At 46.3% G+C, this 14825-nt stretch overlaps 1 protein-coding gene across 1 annotated transcript in view; it reads right to left on the bottom strand.

Moving 5' to 3' along the window:
* Positions 1-2963, bottom strand: part of phactr1 (phosphatase and actin regulator 1) — a 17178-nt gene extending 14215 nt beyond the window's left edge. The window contains exons 1-2 of the mRNA XM_029686907.2: positions 2524-2963; positions 1113-1277 (exon numbers count right to left, since the gene is read on the bottom strand). Of these exons, the coding sequence (XP_029542767.1) occupies positions 1113-1277; positions 2524-2812 (454 nt within the window). The 5' untranslated portion in view covers positions 2813-2963. The remainder of the gene's footprint in view (positions 1-1112; positions 1278-2523) is intronic.
* Positions 2964-14825: the final 11862 nt, after the last annotated feature.

The following is a 14825-nucleotide window of genomic DNA, read 5'->3' as shown; positions in this document are numbered from 1 at the left end:
ATTCATGCTGATTCCCTGTTACATAACCTTAATATAACTATCACACACCATGCACCTGGTTCTGATGCTTCATGGCACCCATGTGCTACAACTGCTGATCCCGTTACATAATATAAACATTAACCAGTACAGCACCTAGCTGCCCATCATATACTGGAGCATATAGCCACCTTCTGCCACCTAGCACTGCCTTCTGCCACCTAGCACTGCGTGCCACCTAGCACTGCCTTCTGCCACCTAGCACTGCCTTCTGCCACCTAGCACTGCCTTCTGCCACCTAGCACTGCCTTCTGCCTTCTGCCACCTAGCACTGCCTTCTGCCACCTAGCACTGCCTTCTGCCACCTAGCACTGCCTTCTGCCACCTAGCACTGCCTTCTGCCTTCTGCCACCTAGCACTGCGTGCCACCTAGCACTGCCTTCTGCCACCTAGCACTGCCTTCTGCCACCTAGCACTGCCTTCTGCCACCTAGCACTGCCTTCTGCCACCTAGCACTGCCTTCTGCCACCTAGCACTGCCTTCTGCCTTCTGCCACCTAGCACTGCCTTCTGCCACCTAGCACTGCCTTCTGCCACCTAGCACTGCCTTCTGCCACCTAGCACTGCCTTCTGCCTCATAGTACCTACATTTGTCAACATAATGGAGTCGTACTGCTCCTGCTAGGGGGTGAGCTGGTGAGACCGTGATCTATTCCACAACTGAAGGTTGTAGCTTTAGGACATAAGAGTGCGGCTACTGTGGGGCAGGGGGAGTGCTTAAGGGGCAAGCAGAGAGGTAGAATACAAGGGATAAATCTAAGTGGTTAGATCTTAGGGGGGTAGATTTTAGGGTTAGGGGAGAGGTAGAAAGCAAGGCCTAGGGCTTCGGGGTTAGGGTTTAGGGAACGTGCCAAACTCATTCCACGGGAGGCAGAGTGTCTGCGTGTTTTCGCTCCTCCCTTAGACTTGATTGGTGAATTAAGGTCACTGTTTAGGAAGGAACTCCCCTCACCTGGTTGTCTAGGTCTTAACTGAAAGGAAAAAACAAAAACCAGCAAACACTAGGCCCTCCATGGAATTAGTTTGATCCCCCTGGTTTAGGGCTTAGGGTTAAAGGTTAGATATGGTTCTCACCAGAAGATGTCTGCTTGAACTTCTCGCTCTTCTTCTTCCTCCATTTCCACGGCTTGAAGAGACGACCCAGGGTGGCAAACTTGCTCCGCCTCCGAATGGGAGGGGTGTGTGTGCCAGGGACCAGCGAATCAGATCGCATCGCCGCTATTCGCTCCACCTCCTCAACTGGAAGAGAAGAGAAGAGAAACCAGTCACATAATCGATAAAACAATACGATTCAAAGTATGCAGAACTCAGAGGAGCAATTGAAAGAATCATTCTAATTAATACATAAAGACACCATGGAATTAGACATCATTACACAAGAAATTATGAAGAGGGAATGTTTACAGATGAGGTTGAAATTTTTTCTCAATATGATGTACGTACACAGCCCAGTTTGGTGCCATTCAAACTTCTCAATCTCTCTCTCTCTCTATTTTTTTTTACATGTCTCTTCACTCATCTCTCCATCTCTCTCTCCCTGAGCTATGATGATCTCTGCTGTGTAAGGTTAGACGTCAATACAGTTGAGTCCTTACTCAATTTTTCCATCTCTAAACTCCACTCACCTCTAAACTCCCAACAGGCTGGAATTTTTGTTCTTGTTCAAATTCAAATAAAAATACTACACACACACACAGCTCACCTCTTAGTCTGCACAAGCAGTAAGAGTGTGTAAGTGAGTGTTATATGCCTATATGGCACTGCCCCCTGACCTCACATTCGCACCACATCATGATGGAGGCGTGAGTGTTCTTAGTGAATTTGGTCATACTGTGTATAATAGGAGAGATATAGGAGGGTGGGTCACAGTACAGTAGCAACCTACTACTTTATCTTACCTGCAGTTATAGGTGATTCTAGATCCTTCTCAATCACTATGGATATTCCGGATTGGGGCTACTTGATAAAACCACATATCAACATTATTTCAGTTGACTAGCATGTCTGTTATCTTGGTGAATCAATGGGCCCTGTGTTTGTATAGCCTACAAAGTACAATCTCCGTGAACTATTCAAAGTGGTGCCGTCTGTCTGCTTTGATGATACAGTAGAATTGCGTCACGCGGAGTGGATACATTGTTGCATGTTAGAAGAGTACCAGCATACATGTATAAACCCAGCAGAAGTATAAACAGACTATTAAAATGCTATAGCCTACATCCAATAACGTATCAAAAACAACCAATACACTCATACAGCCATATAAATATTCTGACTCCCGAGTTGTGCTATTAGGATTGGGAAAAGTCTCAGCAGCCCCGTCCATCAAGAAAAACTGCCCGCGATGGGGCATATTTTTTACAGGTAGTGTGCAAGGCAAGGGAGCGGTCGATTTGGAGGAGCGGCGCCAACATGAAATGGAGATCAAAACATCTCCCTCTTGCTGCTGCTGTGAAAACCTCAACACTATTCTCCCCCCACTCACCGTCCTGAGGGTCAGCGCCACGGCAGTTGCTGCATATGTGCTTGATCTCCTTCCCGATCTGGCAGTGGATTATGAAAGGCACATTGTTGTTGTTTGCCACGGGTTGCTGCGGTAGCTGCTGCTGTTGCTTGCCACTGTCGTTGCGGTTCTTGGACTTCATCCGAGGCAGGCAAAATGCTCTCCTCTTCCGCGGCTTCTCCTCGGTAAGGGCTGGGAGTGGGAAGGGAGCGTCGTTACTAGATCCAGAGGAGTACCAGGGGCTCATACCGGTGTTCGCAGGACCCGCCATGGTTAGGCAATGAACGGCTGTGGGGTGGACCCGCTGATCCTGATTCCCTCTAGCTCTCAGAGATGGAGGCAGGGGAGTTTGAAACGGTCTCTCCCTTCTGCTCTAGCGCAGCAGACCTAAGATAGTCGCTGTCTAATTAGGCCAATCCTTTTGCGCACCGGGGCCAACGACGTCAGAGTTAGGGCTGCGAGATTTGTCCATCTGTATTATCGGTAGCTACATGGCTATGTTTTGTTCATATCCAGTAAATCAATTTCTTTACGGGTCCAATCCATATAGATCCTATTCAATTACTTATTTAGTTTGTATGCCTTAAATTACTAATATAGTTTTAAATTAATTATTTCGTATTCTTAATTCATAATTTTATGGTCCAATCCCTGTTTATGAATCGTCTACGTCATGACATTTGAAACTGCCTCTCAACTGTATGGGCGTGCTGACGGTCTATTTAATCTCCGCCCACTACGGATAACTGATTTTATTCTGTTGCTACAGCCTACACACAATACTTAATATGAACATCACTATGAACACAAAAAGCCCTGATATTAAATAAAATCTGAACAACAGTGGAGGTATACCTATAAAGCCATCAACATAACATATATATATATATATATATATATTCTATAGGCCTACACCCAATCTTTCACTGCACAAACACATACTGTAGGCCTATTCACTACACTAGTGCAGGGGCCTGAACTGCCAAAGAAGCAGATTTTCCATTTCCAGTGTTTATCCAGATTCCTCTACTCCTAAACAAACAAGCACACACACACACACACACACACACACACACTAAATAGCTTTACAGCCCAGTAGGGAGCTAGAAATACTATACTGCCAAGCTAATGAGATTGTGTGTGTGTGCGTTTGCTAATGTAAATCTCAAAACCCTCCTCCAGGCATGTCGCCTTCCCAGCATGCAGTACTGCTATCACAGCTCCACACTTACAGTGGAGTGGGGATTATCACTGCTCAGTGTGTGTGTGTGTGGGGGGGGGTGCATTCTGTCTGGCTACATCACCGCCTGGTATGGAAACTAGGGTGAACACATGTCCCGGATTGTGTGGGACAGTACCGCAATTTGGCCCGTTGTCCCGCAACCAAACAATCACAGTAGCTGGGGTACAAAGGAGCAAAAACATAAATACCAATATAGGGATGAGGTTGTTGGGTGGGCTATTTATAGATTGGCTGTGTACAGGTACAGTGACCGGTAAGCTACTCTGACAGCTGGTGCTTAAAGTTAGTGAGGGAGATATAAGTCTCCAGCTTCAGTGATTTTTGCAATTCGTTCCAGTCACTGGCAGCAGAGAACTGGAAGGAAAGGCAGCCAAAGGAGGTGTTGGCTTTGGGGATGACCAGTGAAATATACCTGCTGGAGCGTGTGCTACGGGTGGGTGTTGCTATGGAGAGCAGTGAGCTGAGAATGCGGGGCTTTACCTAGCAAAGACTTATAGATGACGTGGAGCCAGTGGGTTTGGCGACGAGTATGAAGCGAGAGCCAACCAACGAGAGCGTACAGGTCGCAGTGGTGGGTAGTATATGGGGCTTTGGTGACAAAACGGAAAGGAACTGTGATAGACTACATCCAATGAGCTGAGTAGAGTGTTGGAAGCTATTTTGTAAATGACATCACCAAAGTCAAAGATCAGTAGGATGGTCAGTTTTATGAGGGTATGTTTGGCAGCATGAGTGAAGGAGGCTTTGTTGAGAAATATATGGCCGATTCTATATTTAATTTTGGATTGGAGATGCTTCATGTGAGTCTGGAAGGAGAGTTTACAGTCTAACCAGACACCTAGGTATTTGCAGTTGTCCACATATTCTCAGTCAGAACCGTCCAGGGTAGTGATGCCAGTCGGGCGGGCGGGTGCGGGCAGCGATCGGTTGAAGAGCATGCATTTAGTTTTACTAGAATTTAAGAGCAGTTGGAGGCCACGGAAGAAGTGTTGTATGGCATTGAAGCTCGTTTGGAGGTTTGTTAACACGGTGTCCAAAGAAAGGCCAGATATATACAGAATGGTGTCGTCTGCATAGAGGTGGATCAGAGAATCACCAGCAGCAAGTGCGACATCATTGATATATACAGAGAAAAGAGTAGACCCGAGAATTGAACCCTGTGGCAACCCCATAGAGTCTGCCAGAGGTCCAAACAACAGGCCCTCTGATTTGACACACTGAACTCTATCTGAGAAGTAGATGGTGAATCTGGCGAGGCAGTCATTTGAAAAACCAAGGCCATTGAGTCTGCTGATAAGAATGCAGTGATTGACAGAGTCGAAAGCCTTGGCCAGGTTGATGAAGATGGCTGCACACTACTGTCTTTTATCGATGGAGGTTATGATATCGTTTAGGACCTTGAGCATGGCTGAGGTGCACCCATGATCAGCTCTGAAACCAGATTGCATAGTGGAGAAGATAAGGTGGGATTCGAAATGTTCGGTGATCTGTTTGTTAACTTGGCTTTCGAAGACTTTAGAAAGGCAGGGCAGGATGGATATAGGTCTGTAGCAGTTTGGGTCTAGAGTGTCTCCCACTTTGAAGAGGGGGATGACCGTGGCAGCTTTCCAACCTTTAGGGATCTCAAATGATACAAGAGGTTGAACAGGCTAGTATCAAATCAAATCAAATGTTATTTGTCACATACACATGGTTAGCAGATGTTAATGCGAGTGTAGCGAAATGCTTGTGCTTCTAGTTCTGACAATGCAGTAATAACCAACGAGTAATCTAACCTAACAATTTCACAACAATTACCTTATACACACAAGTGTAAAGGGATGAGGAATATGTACATAAAGATATGAGTGAGTGATGGTACAGAATGGCATAGGCAAGATGCAGTAGATGGTATCGAGTACAGTATATACATAGATGAGTAATGTAGGGTATGTAAACATATAAAAGTGGCATTGTTTAAAGTGGCTAGTGATACATGTATTACATAAAGATGGCAAGATGCAGTAGATGGTATAGTGTACAGTATATACATATGAGATGAGTAATGTAGGGTATGAGTTGAGTTGAGTCAGTATGTTTGCAGCAGCCACTCAATGTTAGCGGTGGCTGTTTAACAGTCTGATGGCCTTGAGATAGAAGCTGTTTTTCAGTCTCTCGGTCCCAGCTTTGATGCACCTGTACTGACCTCGCCTTCTGGATGATAGCGGGGTGAACAGGCAGTGGTTCGGGTGGTTGATGTCCTTGATGATCTTTATGGCCTTCCTGTAACATCGGGTGGTGTAGGTGTCCTGGAGGGCAGGTAGTTTGCCCCCGGTGATGCGTTGTGCAGACCTCACTACCCTCTGGAGAGCCTTACGGTTGAGGGCGGAGCAGTTGCCGTACCAGGCGGTGATACAGCCCGCCAGGATGCTCTCGATTGTGCATCTGTAGAAGTTTGTGAGTGCTTTTGGTGACAAGCCGAATTTCTTCAGCCTCCTGAGGTTGAAGAGGCGCTGCTGCGCCTTCTTCACGACGCTGTCAGTGTGAGTGGACCAATTCAGTTTGTCTGTGATGTGTATGCCGAGGAACTTAAAACTTGCTACCCTCTCCACTACTGTTCCATCGATGTGGATAGGGGGTGTTCCCTCTGCTGTTTCCTGAAGTCCACAATCATCTCCTTAGTTTTGTTGACGTTGAGTGTGAGGTTATTTTCCTGACACCACACTCCGAGGGCCCTCACCTCCTCCCTGTAGGCCGTCTCGTCGCTGTTGGTAATCAAGCCTACCACTGTTGTGTCGTCCGCAAACTTGATGATTGAGTTGGAGGCGTGCGTGGCCACTCAGTCGTGGGTGAACAGGGAGTACAGGAGAGGGCTCAGAACGCACCCTTGTGGGGCCCCCGTGTTGAGGATCAGCGGGGAGGAGATGTTGTTGCCTACCCTCACCACCTGGGGGCGGCCCGTCAGGAAGTCCAGTACCCAGTTGCACAGGGCGGGGTCGAGACCCAGGGTCTCGAGCTTGATGACGAGCTTGGAGGGTACTATGGTGTTGAATGCCGAGCTGTAGTCGATGAACAGCATCCTCACATAGGTATTCCTCTTGTCCAGGTGGGTTAGGGCAGTGTGCAGTGTGGTTGAGATTGCATCGTCTGTGGACCTATTTGGGCGGTAAGCAAATTGGAGTGGGTCTAGGGTGTCAGGTAGGGTGGAGGTGATATGGTCCTTGACTAGTCTCTCAAAGCACTTCATGATGACGGAAGTGAGTGCTACGGGGCGGTAGTCGTTTAGCTCAGTTACCTTAGCTTTCTTGGGAACAGGAACAATGGTGGCCCTCTTGAAGCATGTGGGAACAGCAGACTGGTATAGGGATTGATTGAATATGTCCGTAAACACACCGGCCAGCTGGTCTGCGCATGCTCTGAGGGCGCGGCTGGGGATGCCGTCTGGGCCTGCAGCCTTGCGAGGGTTAACACGTTTAAATGTCTTACTCACCTCGGCTGCAGTGAAGGAGAGACCGCATGTTTTCGTTGCAGGCCGTGTCAGTGGCACTGTATTGTCCTCAAAGCGGGCAAAAAAGTTATTTAGTCTGCCTGGGAGCAAGACATCCTGGTCCGTGACTGGGCTGGGTTTCTTCTTGTAGTCCGTGATTGACTGTAGACCCTGCCACATGCCTCTTGTGTCTGAGCCGTTGAATTGAGATTCTACTTTGTCTCTTTACTGACGCTTAGCTTGTTTAATAGCCTTGCGGAGGGAATAGCTGCACTGTTTGTATTCGGTCATGTTGCCAGACACCTTGCCCTGATTAAAAGCAGTGGTTCGCGCTTTCAGTTTTCAGTTTCACGCGAATACTGCCATCAATCCACGGTTTCTGGTTAGGGAATGTTTTTATCGTTGCTGTGGGTACGATGTCGCTGATGCACTTGCTAATAAACTCGCTCACCGAATCAGCGTATTCATCAATGTTGTGGTTTGACACAATGCGGAACATATCCCAGTCCACGTGATCGAAGCAATCTTGAAGCGTGGAATCAGATTGGTCAGATCAGCGTTGAACAGACCTGAGCACGGGAGCTTCCTGTTTTAGTCTCTGTCTATAGGCAGGGAGCAACATTGGGGGGGAATATAGGCGGCTGTGATTATAATAGAAAAATTAATTGGGGTTGCAGCAATTTCGGCGGATCATTTTAGAAAGAAAGGGACCAGAATGTCTAGCTGATTTGTAGGGGTCCAAATTTTACAACTCTTTCAGAACACCAGCTATCTGGATTTGGATGAAGGAGAAGCAGGAGGAGGGGGGCTTGTGCAAGTCGTTACGGGGGATGCAGAGCTGTTGGCCGGGGAAGGGGTAGCCAGGTGGAAAGCATGGCCAGTCGTATAAAAATGCTTGTTGGAATTCTCGATTATCATAGATTTATCGGTGGTGACAGCCTCAGTGCAGCGGACAGCTGGGAGGAGGTGCTCTTATTCTCCATGGACTTTACGGTGTCCCAACACTTTTTGGAATTAGTGCTAAAGGATGCAACTTTCTTTTTTTTGCAGTACGCCACAGGATGTTTTTGTGCTGGTCAAAGGCAGTCAAGTCTGGAGTGAACCAAGGGATATATCTATTCTTAGTTCAAACATTTTTTAATGGGGAATGCTAATTTAAGATGGTGAGGAAAGCACTTTCAAAGAACAACCAGGCATCCTTTACTGACAGGATGAAGTCAATATCCTTCCAGGATACCCAGGCCAGGTCGATTAGAAAGGCCTGCTTGCTGAAGTGTTTTAGGGCGCATTTGATAGTGATGAGGGGTGGTCGATGGACCGCGGACCCATTACGGACGTAGTCAATGAGGCAGTGATTGCTGAGATCTTGGTTGAAGACATCAGAGGTGTATTTAGAGCGCAAGTTGGTCAGGATGATATCTATGAGGGTGCCCATGTTTACAGATTTAGGGTTGTACCTGGTAGGTTCATTGATCATTTGTGTGAGATTGAGGGCATCTAGCTTAGATTGTAGGATGGCCGGAGCGCTAAGCATATCCCCGTTTAGGTCACCTAACAGTACGAACTCTGAAGATAGATTGAGGGCAATCAATTCACATATGGTGTCCAGGGCACAGCTGGGGTCTGAGGGGGGTATATAACAAGCGGCAACAGTGAGAGACTTGTTTCTGGAAAGGTGGATGTTTAAAAGTAGAAACTCGAACTGTTTGGGCACAGACCTGGATAGTATGACCTCTGCAGGCTCTCTCTGTAGTAGATTGCAACTCCACCCCCTATGGCAGTTCTATCTTGATGGAAAATGTTGTAGTTGGGGATGGAAATTTCAGAATTTTTGGTGGCCTTCCTAAGCCAGGATTCAGACACGGCTAGGACATCAGGGTTGGCGGAGTGTGCTAAAGCAGTGAATAAAACACACTTAGGGAGGAGGCTTCTGATGTTAACATGCATAAAACCAAGGCTTTTACGGTTACAGAAGTCAACAAATGAGAGCGCCTGGGGAACAGGTGTAGTACTGGGGGCTACAGGGCCTGGATTAACCTTTACATCACCAGAGGAACAGAGGAGGAGTAGGATGAGGGTACGGCTAAAGACTATAAGTACTGGCCATCTAGTGCGTTGGGAAAAGAGAATAAAAGGAGCAGATTTCTGCGCGTGGTAGAATAGATTCAGGGCGTAATGTACAGACAAGGGTATGGTAGGATGTGAGTACAGTGGAGAAAAACAGCAGTCACAGGTGTTGATTGGGAGAGCAACAACGGTAAATGGCAATGAATGGGCAGAGAGGGTCAGTTAGGTATGCACAGGACCTGAGTTCGAGGCTGGGGCCGACAGATAAACAAAATGAGATACCGTGTCAGTGAACAGTCCAGGAGGCATCAGCTGTGTAGCCGAGTGATCATAGGGTCCAATGAGCAGCAATAGGTGACTCAGGGAGGCGATCGGTAGTCGCTAGATGAGCGGGAGACACAGCGTTCAGAAAGATAATGGACCGGAGCAGATGGGTTTTCGGCAACATCGCAATGGGAAAAGCCTGTTGAAACCACACCGGACGATTACGGTCGGCAGACCAGTCATGATGGATCGGCGGGGCACCGCATCGACAATAAAGGGTCCAGGCCAATTGGCAAAAGAGGTATTGTAGCCCAAGAATTTGCTGGTATACTTCGTCGGCTAGCCGGGAGATGGGCCTAGCTCAAGGCCAACTGGTGCTTGCTTCGGGACAGAGAGGCGTTAGCCAACAATAGCCACTCGGTTGCAGCTAGCTAGCTGCGATGATTTGGTGTAATGGTCCAGAGCTTGCGGCAGGAATCCATTGATGTGGTAGAGAAAAGCAGTCCGATAAGCTCATGGTTGATATTGCGCTGTGCAGACTGGCAGGTATTGTCCAAGCTAAAGCTGGCTGGTGTCTGGGCTAAAGGTTGAAGACCGCTAGCAGTGGCTAACAATGACTAATAGCTACTCGCTAGTTAGCTGGCTAGCTTCTGATGGAGGTTCCAGTTATAAGGTATAAAAATAGCAGATCCGTATCACATTGGGTGAGGCGGGTTGCAGGAAAGTATACTTAGTTCGTAGATGGAAAGTGAGATTAAAATATATATGAAAAACAAAAAACAGAAAACAGACTATTTACATGGGACAAGACAAACACACGTGCCAGTCTCAAATCTCTTGAAGACTGAAACAGGATTCCCTCAAGAATTTCCCTGTATTTAGCACCATCCATCATTCCTTCAATTCTGACAAGTTCCCCAGTCCCTGCTGATGAAAAACATCCACACAGCATGATACTGCCACCACCATGCTTCACTGTGGGGATGGTGTTCCTCTCTCGGTGAGAGGCGTTGGGTTTGCGCCAAACATAGCATTTTCCTTGATGGCCAAAAAGCTACATTTTAGTCTCATCTAACCAGAGTACCTTCTTCCATATGTTTGGGGAGTCTCCCACATGTCTTTTGGTGAACACCAAACATGTTTGCTTATTTATTTCTTTAAGCAATGTTTTTTTTCTTCTAGCCACTCTTCCGTAAAGCCCAGCTCTGTGGAGTGTACGGCTTAAAGTGGTCCTATGGACAGATACTCCAATCTCCGCTGCGGAGCTTTGCAGCTCCTTCAGGGTTATCTTCGGTCTCTTTGTTGCCTCTGATTAATGCCCTCCTTGCCTGGTCTGTGAGTTTTGGTGGACTTGGCAGGTTTGCTGTGTTGAGATATTATTTCAATTTTTTAATAATAGATTTAATGTATGTCCAATCTCCACTGTGGAGCTTTGCAGCTCCTTCAAGGTTATCTTTGGTCTCTTCGTTGCCTCTCTGATGAATGCCCTCCTTGACTGGTCCGTGAGTTTTGGTGGGCGGCCCTCTCTTGGCAGGTTTGTTGTGGTGACATATTCTTTCCATTTTTTAAAATAGTTTTAATGGTGCTCCGTGGGATGTTCAAAGTTTTGGATGTTTTTTTATAACCCAACCCTGATCTGTACTTCTCCACAACTTTGTCCCTGACCTGTTTGGAGAGCTCCTTGGTCTTCATGGTGCCGCTTGCTTAGTGGTGTTGCAGACTCCATTCAGAACAGGTGTACAGCTACTGAGATCATGTGACAGATCACGTGACACTTAGATTGCACACAGGTGGACTTTATTTAACTATTTATGTGACTTCTGAAGGTAATTGGTTGCACCAGATCTTATTTAGGGGCTTCATAGCAAAGGGGGTGAATGCACGCACCACTTATCCGCAAAAAAAAACCAACATTTTTTTGAAACAAGTAATTTTTTTCATTTCACTTCACCAATTTGGACTATTTTGTGTATGTCCATTATATGAAATCCAAATAAAAATCCATTTAAATTACAGGTTGTAATGCAAGAAAATAGGAAAAATTACAAGGGGGGGGTGAATACATTTGCAAGGCACTGTATATCATAATGTACTGGTGCGCTTCAATTAGCTCATTCAGTGGGAGGGGGATTTTTATTTTATTCATGCAGGCTACACTGTCTCGCAAATGTCCCTCAAAATCATCCCGTTGTCCCACATTTGACTATTTTAAATGTGGTCACCGTAATGGCAACTGCACCGCCCTGAGCTGCAAGGCTCTACAGAGGTTGGTTAAGACTGCCCAGTCCCATCACTGGGGGTGAGCTCCCAACCCTGCAGGGCAGCTACACCAGGCAGTGTCTGAGGAAGGCCCGGGAAGATTGCCAAGGACTCCAGCTACCCAAGCTCTCTCAGTTACAGTACCTTCTGGCAGGCTGTACCGGAGCATCAGATCTCGGACTCAGCTTCTACCTCCAGGGAATAAGACTGTTGTATAGCTAACCCTAAGCTGTCTACCTGCACAAACCTGCATTCACCTACAGAGTATTTGTACTGGCTCTCTTCAATCCTGCACCTTAAGAGACTATTCACACTACACACACACACACACACACACACACACACACACACACACACACACACACACACACACACACACACAATAATAAATAGTAGCAGCAATGATGACCGTATGTGTGTGTGTTTGTGACACTCAGTCATCATCGCTGCTACTATTTATTATGTGTGTGTGTGTGTGTGTGTGTGTGTGTGTGTGTGTGTGTGTGTGTGTGTGTGTGTGTGTGTGTGTGTGTGACACACAGTCATCATCGCTGCAACTACTTATTATTATTTATCTAAGCTGCTCAACCATGTCACTATTCACTACTGGCACATTTCATAGTTTATACCGTATATTATTTTTGTGCATATCCAAATCATGACTATTTCTCCTCTTTTTTTACGACCTTTTATTACTTATTTGTGTATATCTTTCATCATGTGTACTGCACTGTTGAGGAGAGCTTGCAAGTAAGCAATTCACTGTACTGTTTACAGCCTGTATCCTGTGCACGTGACCAATACTTAAAAATGTTTTTATTTCACCTTTATTTAACCAGGTAAGCTAGTTGAGAACAAGTTCTCATTTACAACAGCGACCTGGCCAAGATAAAGCAAAGCAGTGTGACACAAACAACAACACAGAGTTACACATGGAGTAAACAAGCGTACAGTCAATAACACAATAGAAAAAAATAATGTCTATATACAGACCCGTAACGGATGCAGGCAATGAGGCAGTGATCGCTGAGATCCTGATTGAAGACAGCAGAGGTGTATTTGGAGGCTAAATTGGTCAGGATGATATCTATGAGGGTGCCCATGTTTATGGATTTAGGGTTGTACCTGGTGGGTTCCTTGATCATTTGTGTGAGATTGAGGGCATCTAGCTTAGATTGTCGGGGTATTAAGCATATTGGCTTAGACTGCAGGGGTGTTAAGCATATCCCAGTTTAAGTGTTGTAGTTGGGGATGGAAATCTCCAAATGTTTGGTGGCCTTCCTTAGCCAGGATTCAGACACAGCTAGGACATCAGGGTTGGCGGAGTGTGCTAAATCAGTGAGTTAAACAAACTTAGGGAAGAGGCTTCTGATATTAACATGCATGAAACCAAAGCTTTTTCGGTTACAGAAGTCAACAAATGAGAGCACCTGGGGACGTGCAGGTCCTGGGTTAACCTCCACATCACCCGAGGAACAGAGGAGGAGTAGGATGAAGGTACGGCTAAAGGCTATAAGAACTGGTCATCTAGTGCGTTAGGGACAGAGAATAAAAGGAGCAGATTTCTGGGCATGGTAGAATAGATTCAGCGCATAATGTACAGACAGGGGTGTGGTGGGGTGCGGGTACAGTGGAGGTAAACCCAGGCACCGAGTGATGATAAGAGAGGTTGCATCTCTGGAAGGGCTGGATATGCTGGGTGAGGTCATCACATGTGTGGCAGGTGGGACAAAGGAGGTATCTGAGGCATGTTGAGTGGGACTAGGGGCTCCGCAGTAAACTAAGACAATAATAACTCGGTTAACTACACACAGGGCCTGAGTTGGGGCAGACAGATAAACAAAAATAAACAAAATGGAGGACCGTGAACACTTTGTTCTGATTTTATTTAGGAGAAGATAGAGAGAGGAAGATAGAGTGTAGGGAGAAATGATTTTATTTAGGAGGGGAAGATAGAGAGGGGAAGATAGAGGGAGAAATGATTTTATTTAGGAGTGGGGAAGATAGAGAGGGGAAGATAGGAGTGGAGGGAGAAAATGCGATTCTGCAGCAATATCATTCATGATTCATCCTTCAAACCTTCTCTATATTCCTTGTGAACAGAAGATGAAGAGAAGGAAGAGGAGGGTGCAACGTGGATGATTCATCAGCTATTTCTATAGTGAATGCCATCTGAACAAAGGTAATAATTGCAGTGTATACATCTAATACATATCACTATTCGAGAAAATATGGTCTTATCTGACTCACACCATGGCAGGTTGTCATGCTGTAGACCTGGTTGAGTTTAAATCATAATAGTGAAAGGTGGACCATTGCCAGTTCATTCATGCAGCGTTACTGCCCCCTGCTGACAGCTATAGGAATCACTTATTGCAGCAGTAGCTTCCTGGTATAAAAAGCAGGTGGCGATAGTTGATAGTAAATGGAGGATTCATTCAGAGGTAACAATACACAGACAATGCTGCCTATCTAACACACATGAACACGCGAACAAGCACATACACACACACACACGCTCTCACACTCAATTCAATTCAAAGGGCTTTACTGGCATGGGAAACATATGTTTACATTGCCAAAGCACTCCCTCTTACCTCATCTCCCCCCACCCCACCCCACCCCAACCCAGTCTCATGATTTTGAGTGTAGCAGTCAGGGGTGCACAGCCAGAGAGGAGAGAAAAGTCATCAAAGCTGACTCACTCTGTAATCACTCATGTAAACAGTCAAGATGGGGCAATTAAACAGAGGACACTGTTTAAACCATGTGTGTGCTTGCGTGACAGCAAGCATGTTGCAAGTATATGTGTTATGTGTGTCTGTGTGTGTGTGTGTGTGTGTGTGTGTGTGTGTGTGTGTGTGTGTGTGTGTGTGCCCACATGCTTGTGTGACATTTAGCACAGTGTGAGCAAGTATGTGCTCTGTGTGTGTGCGTGCATGTCCGTGTGTGTGTGTGTGTGTGCGTGCATGTCCGTGTGTGTGT

The sequence above is a fragment of the Oncorhynchus nerka genome, linkage group LG17 (genome assembly GCF_034236695.1).
Source record: "Oncorhynchus nerka isolate Pitt River linkage group LG17, Oner_Uvic_2.0, whole genome shotgun sequence".
NCBI classification, from domain to species: Eukaryota; Metazoa; Chordata; class Actinopteri; order Salmoniformes; family Salmonidae; genus Oncorhynchus; species Oncorhynchus nerka.
Note: the sequence above shows the minus strand (reverse complement) of the source record. Positions and strands in the feature narration are given on the sequence as shown.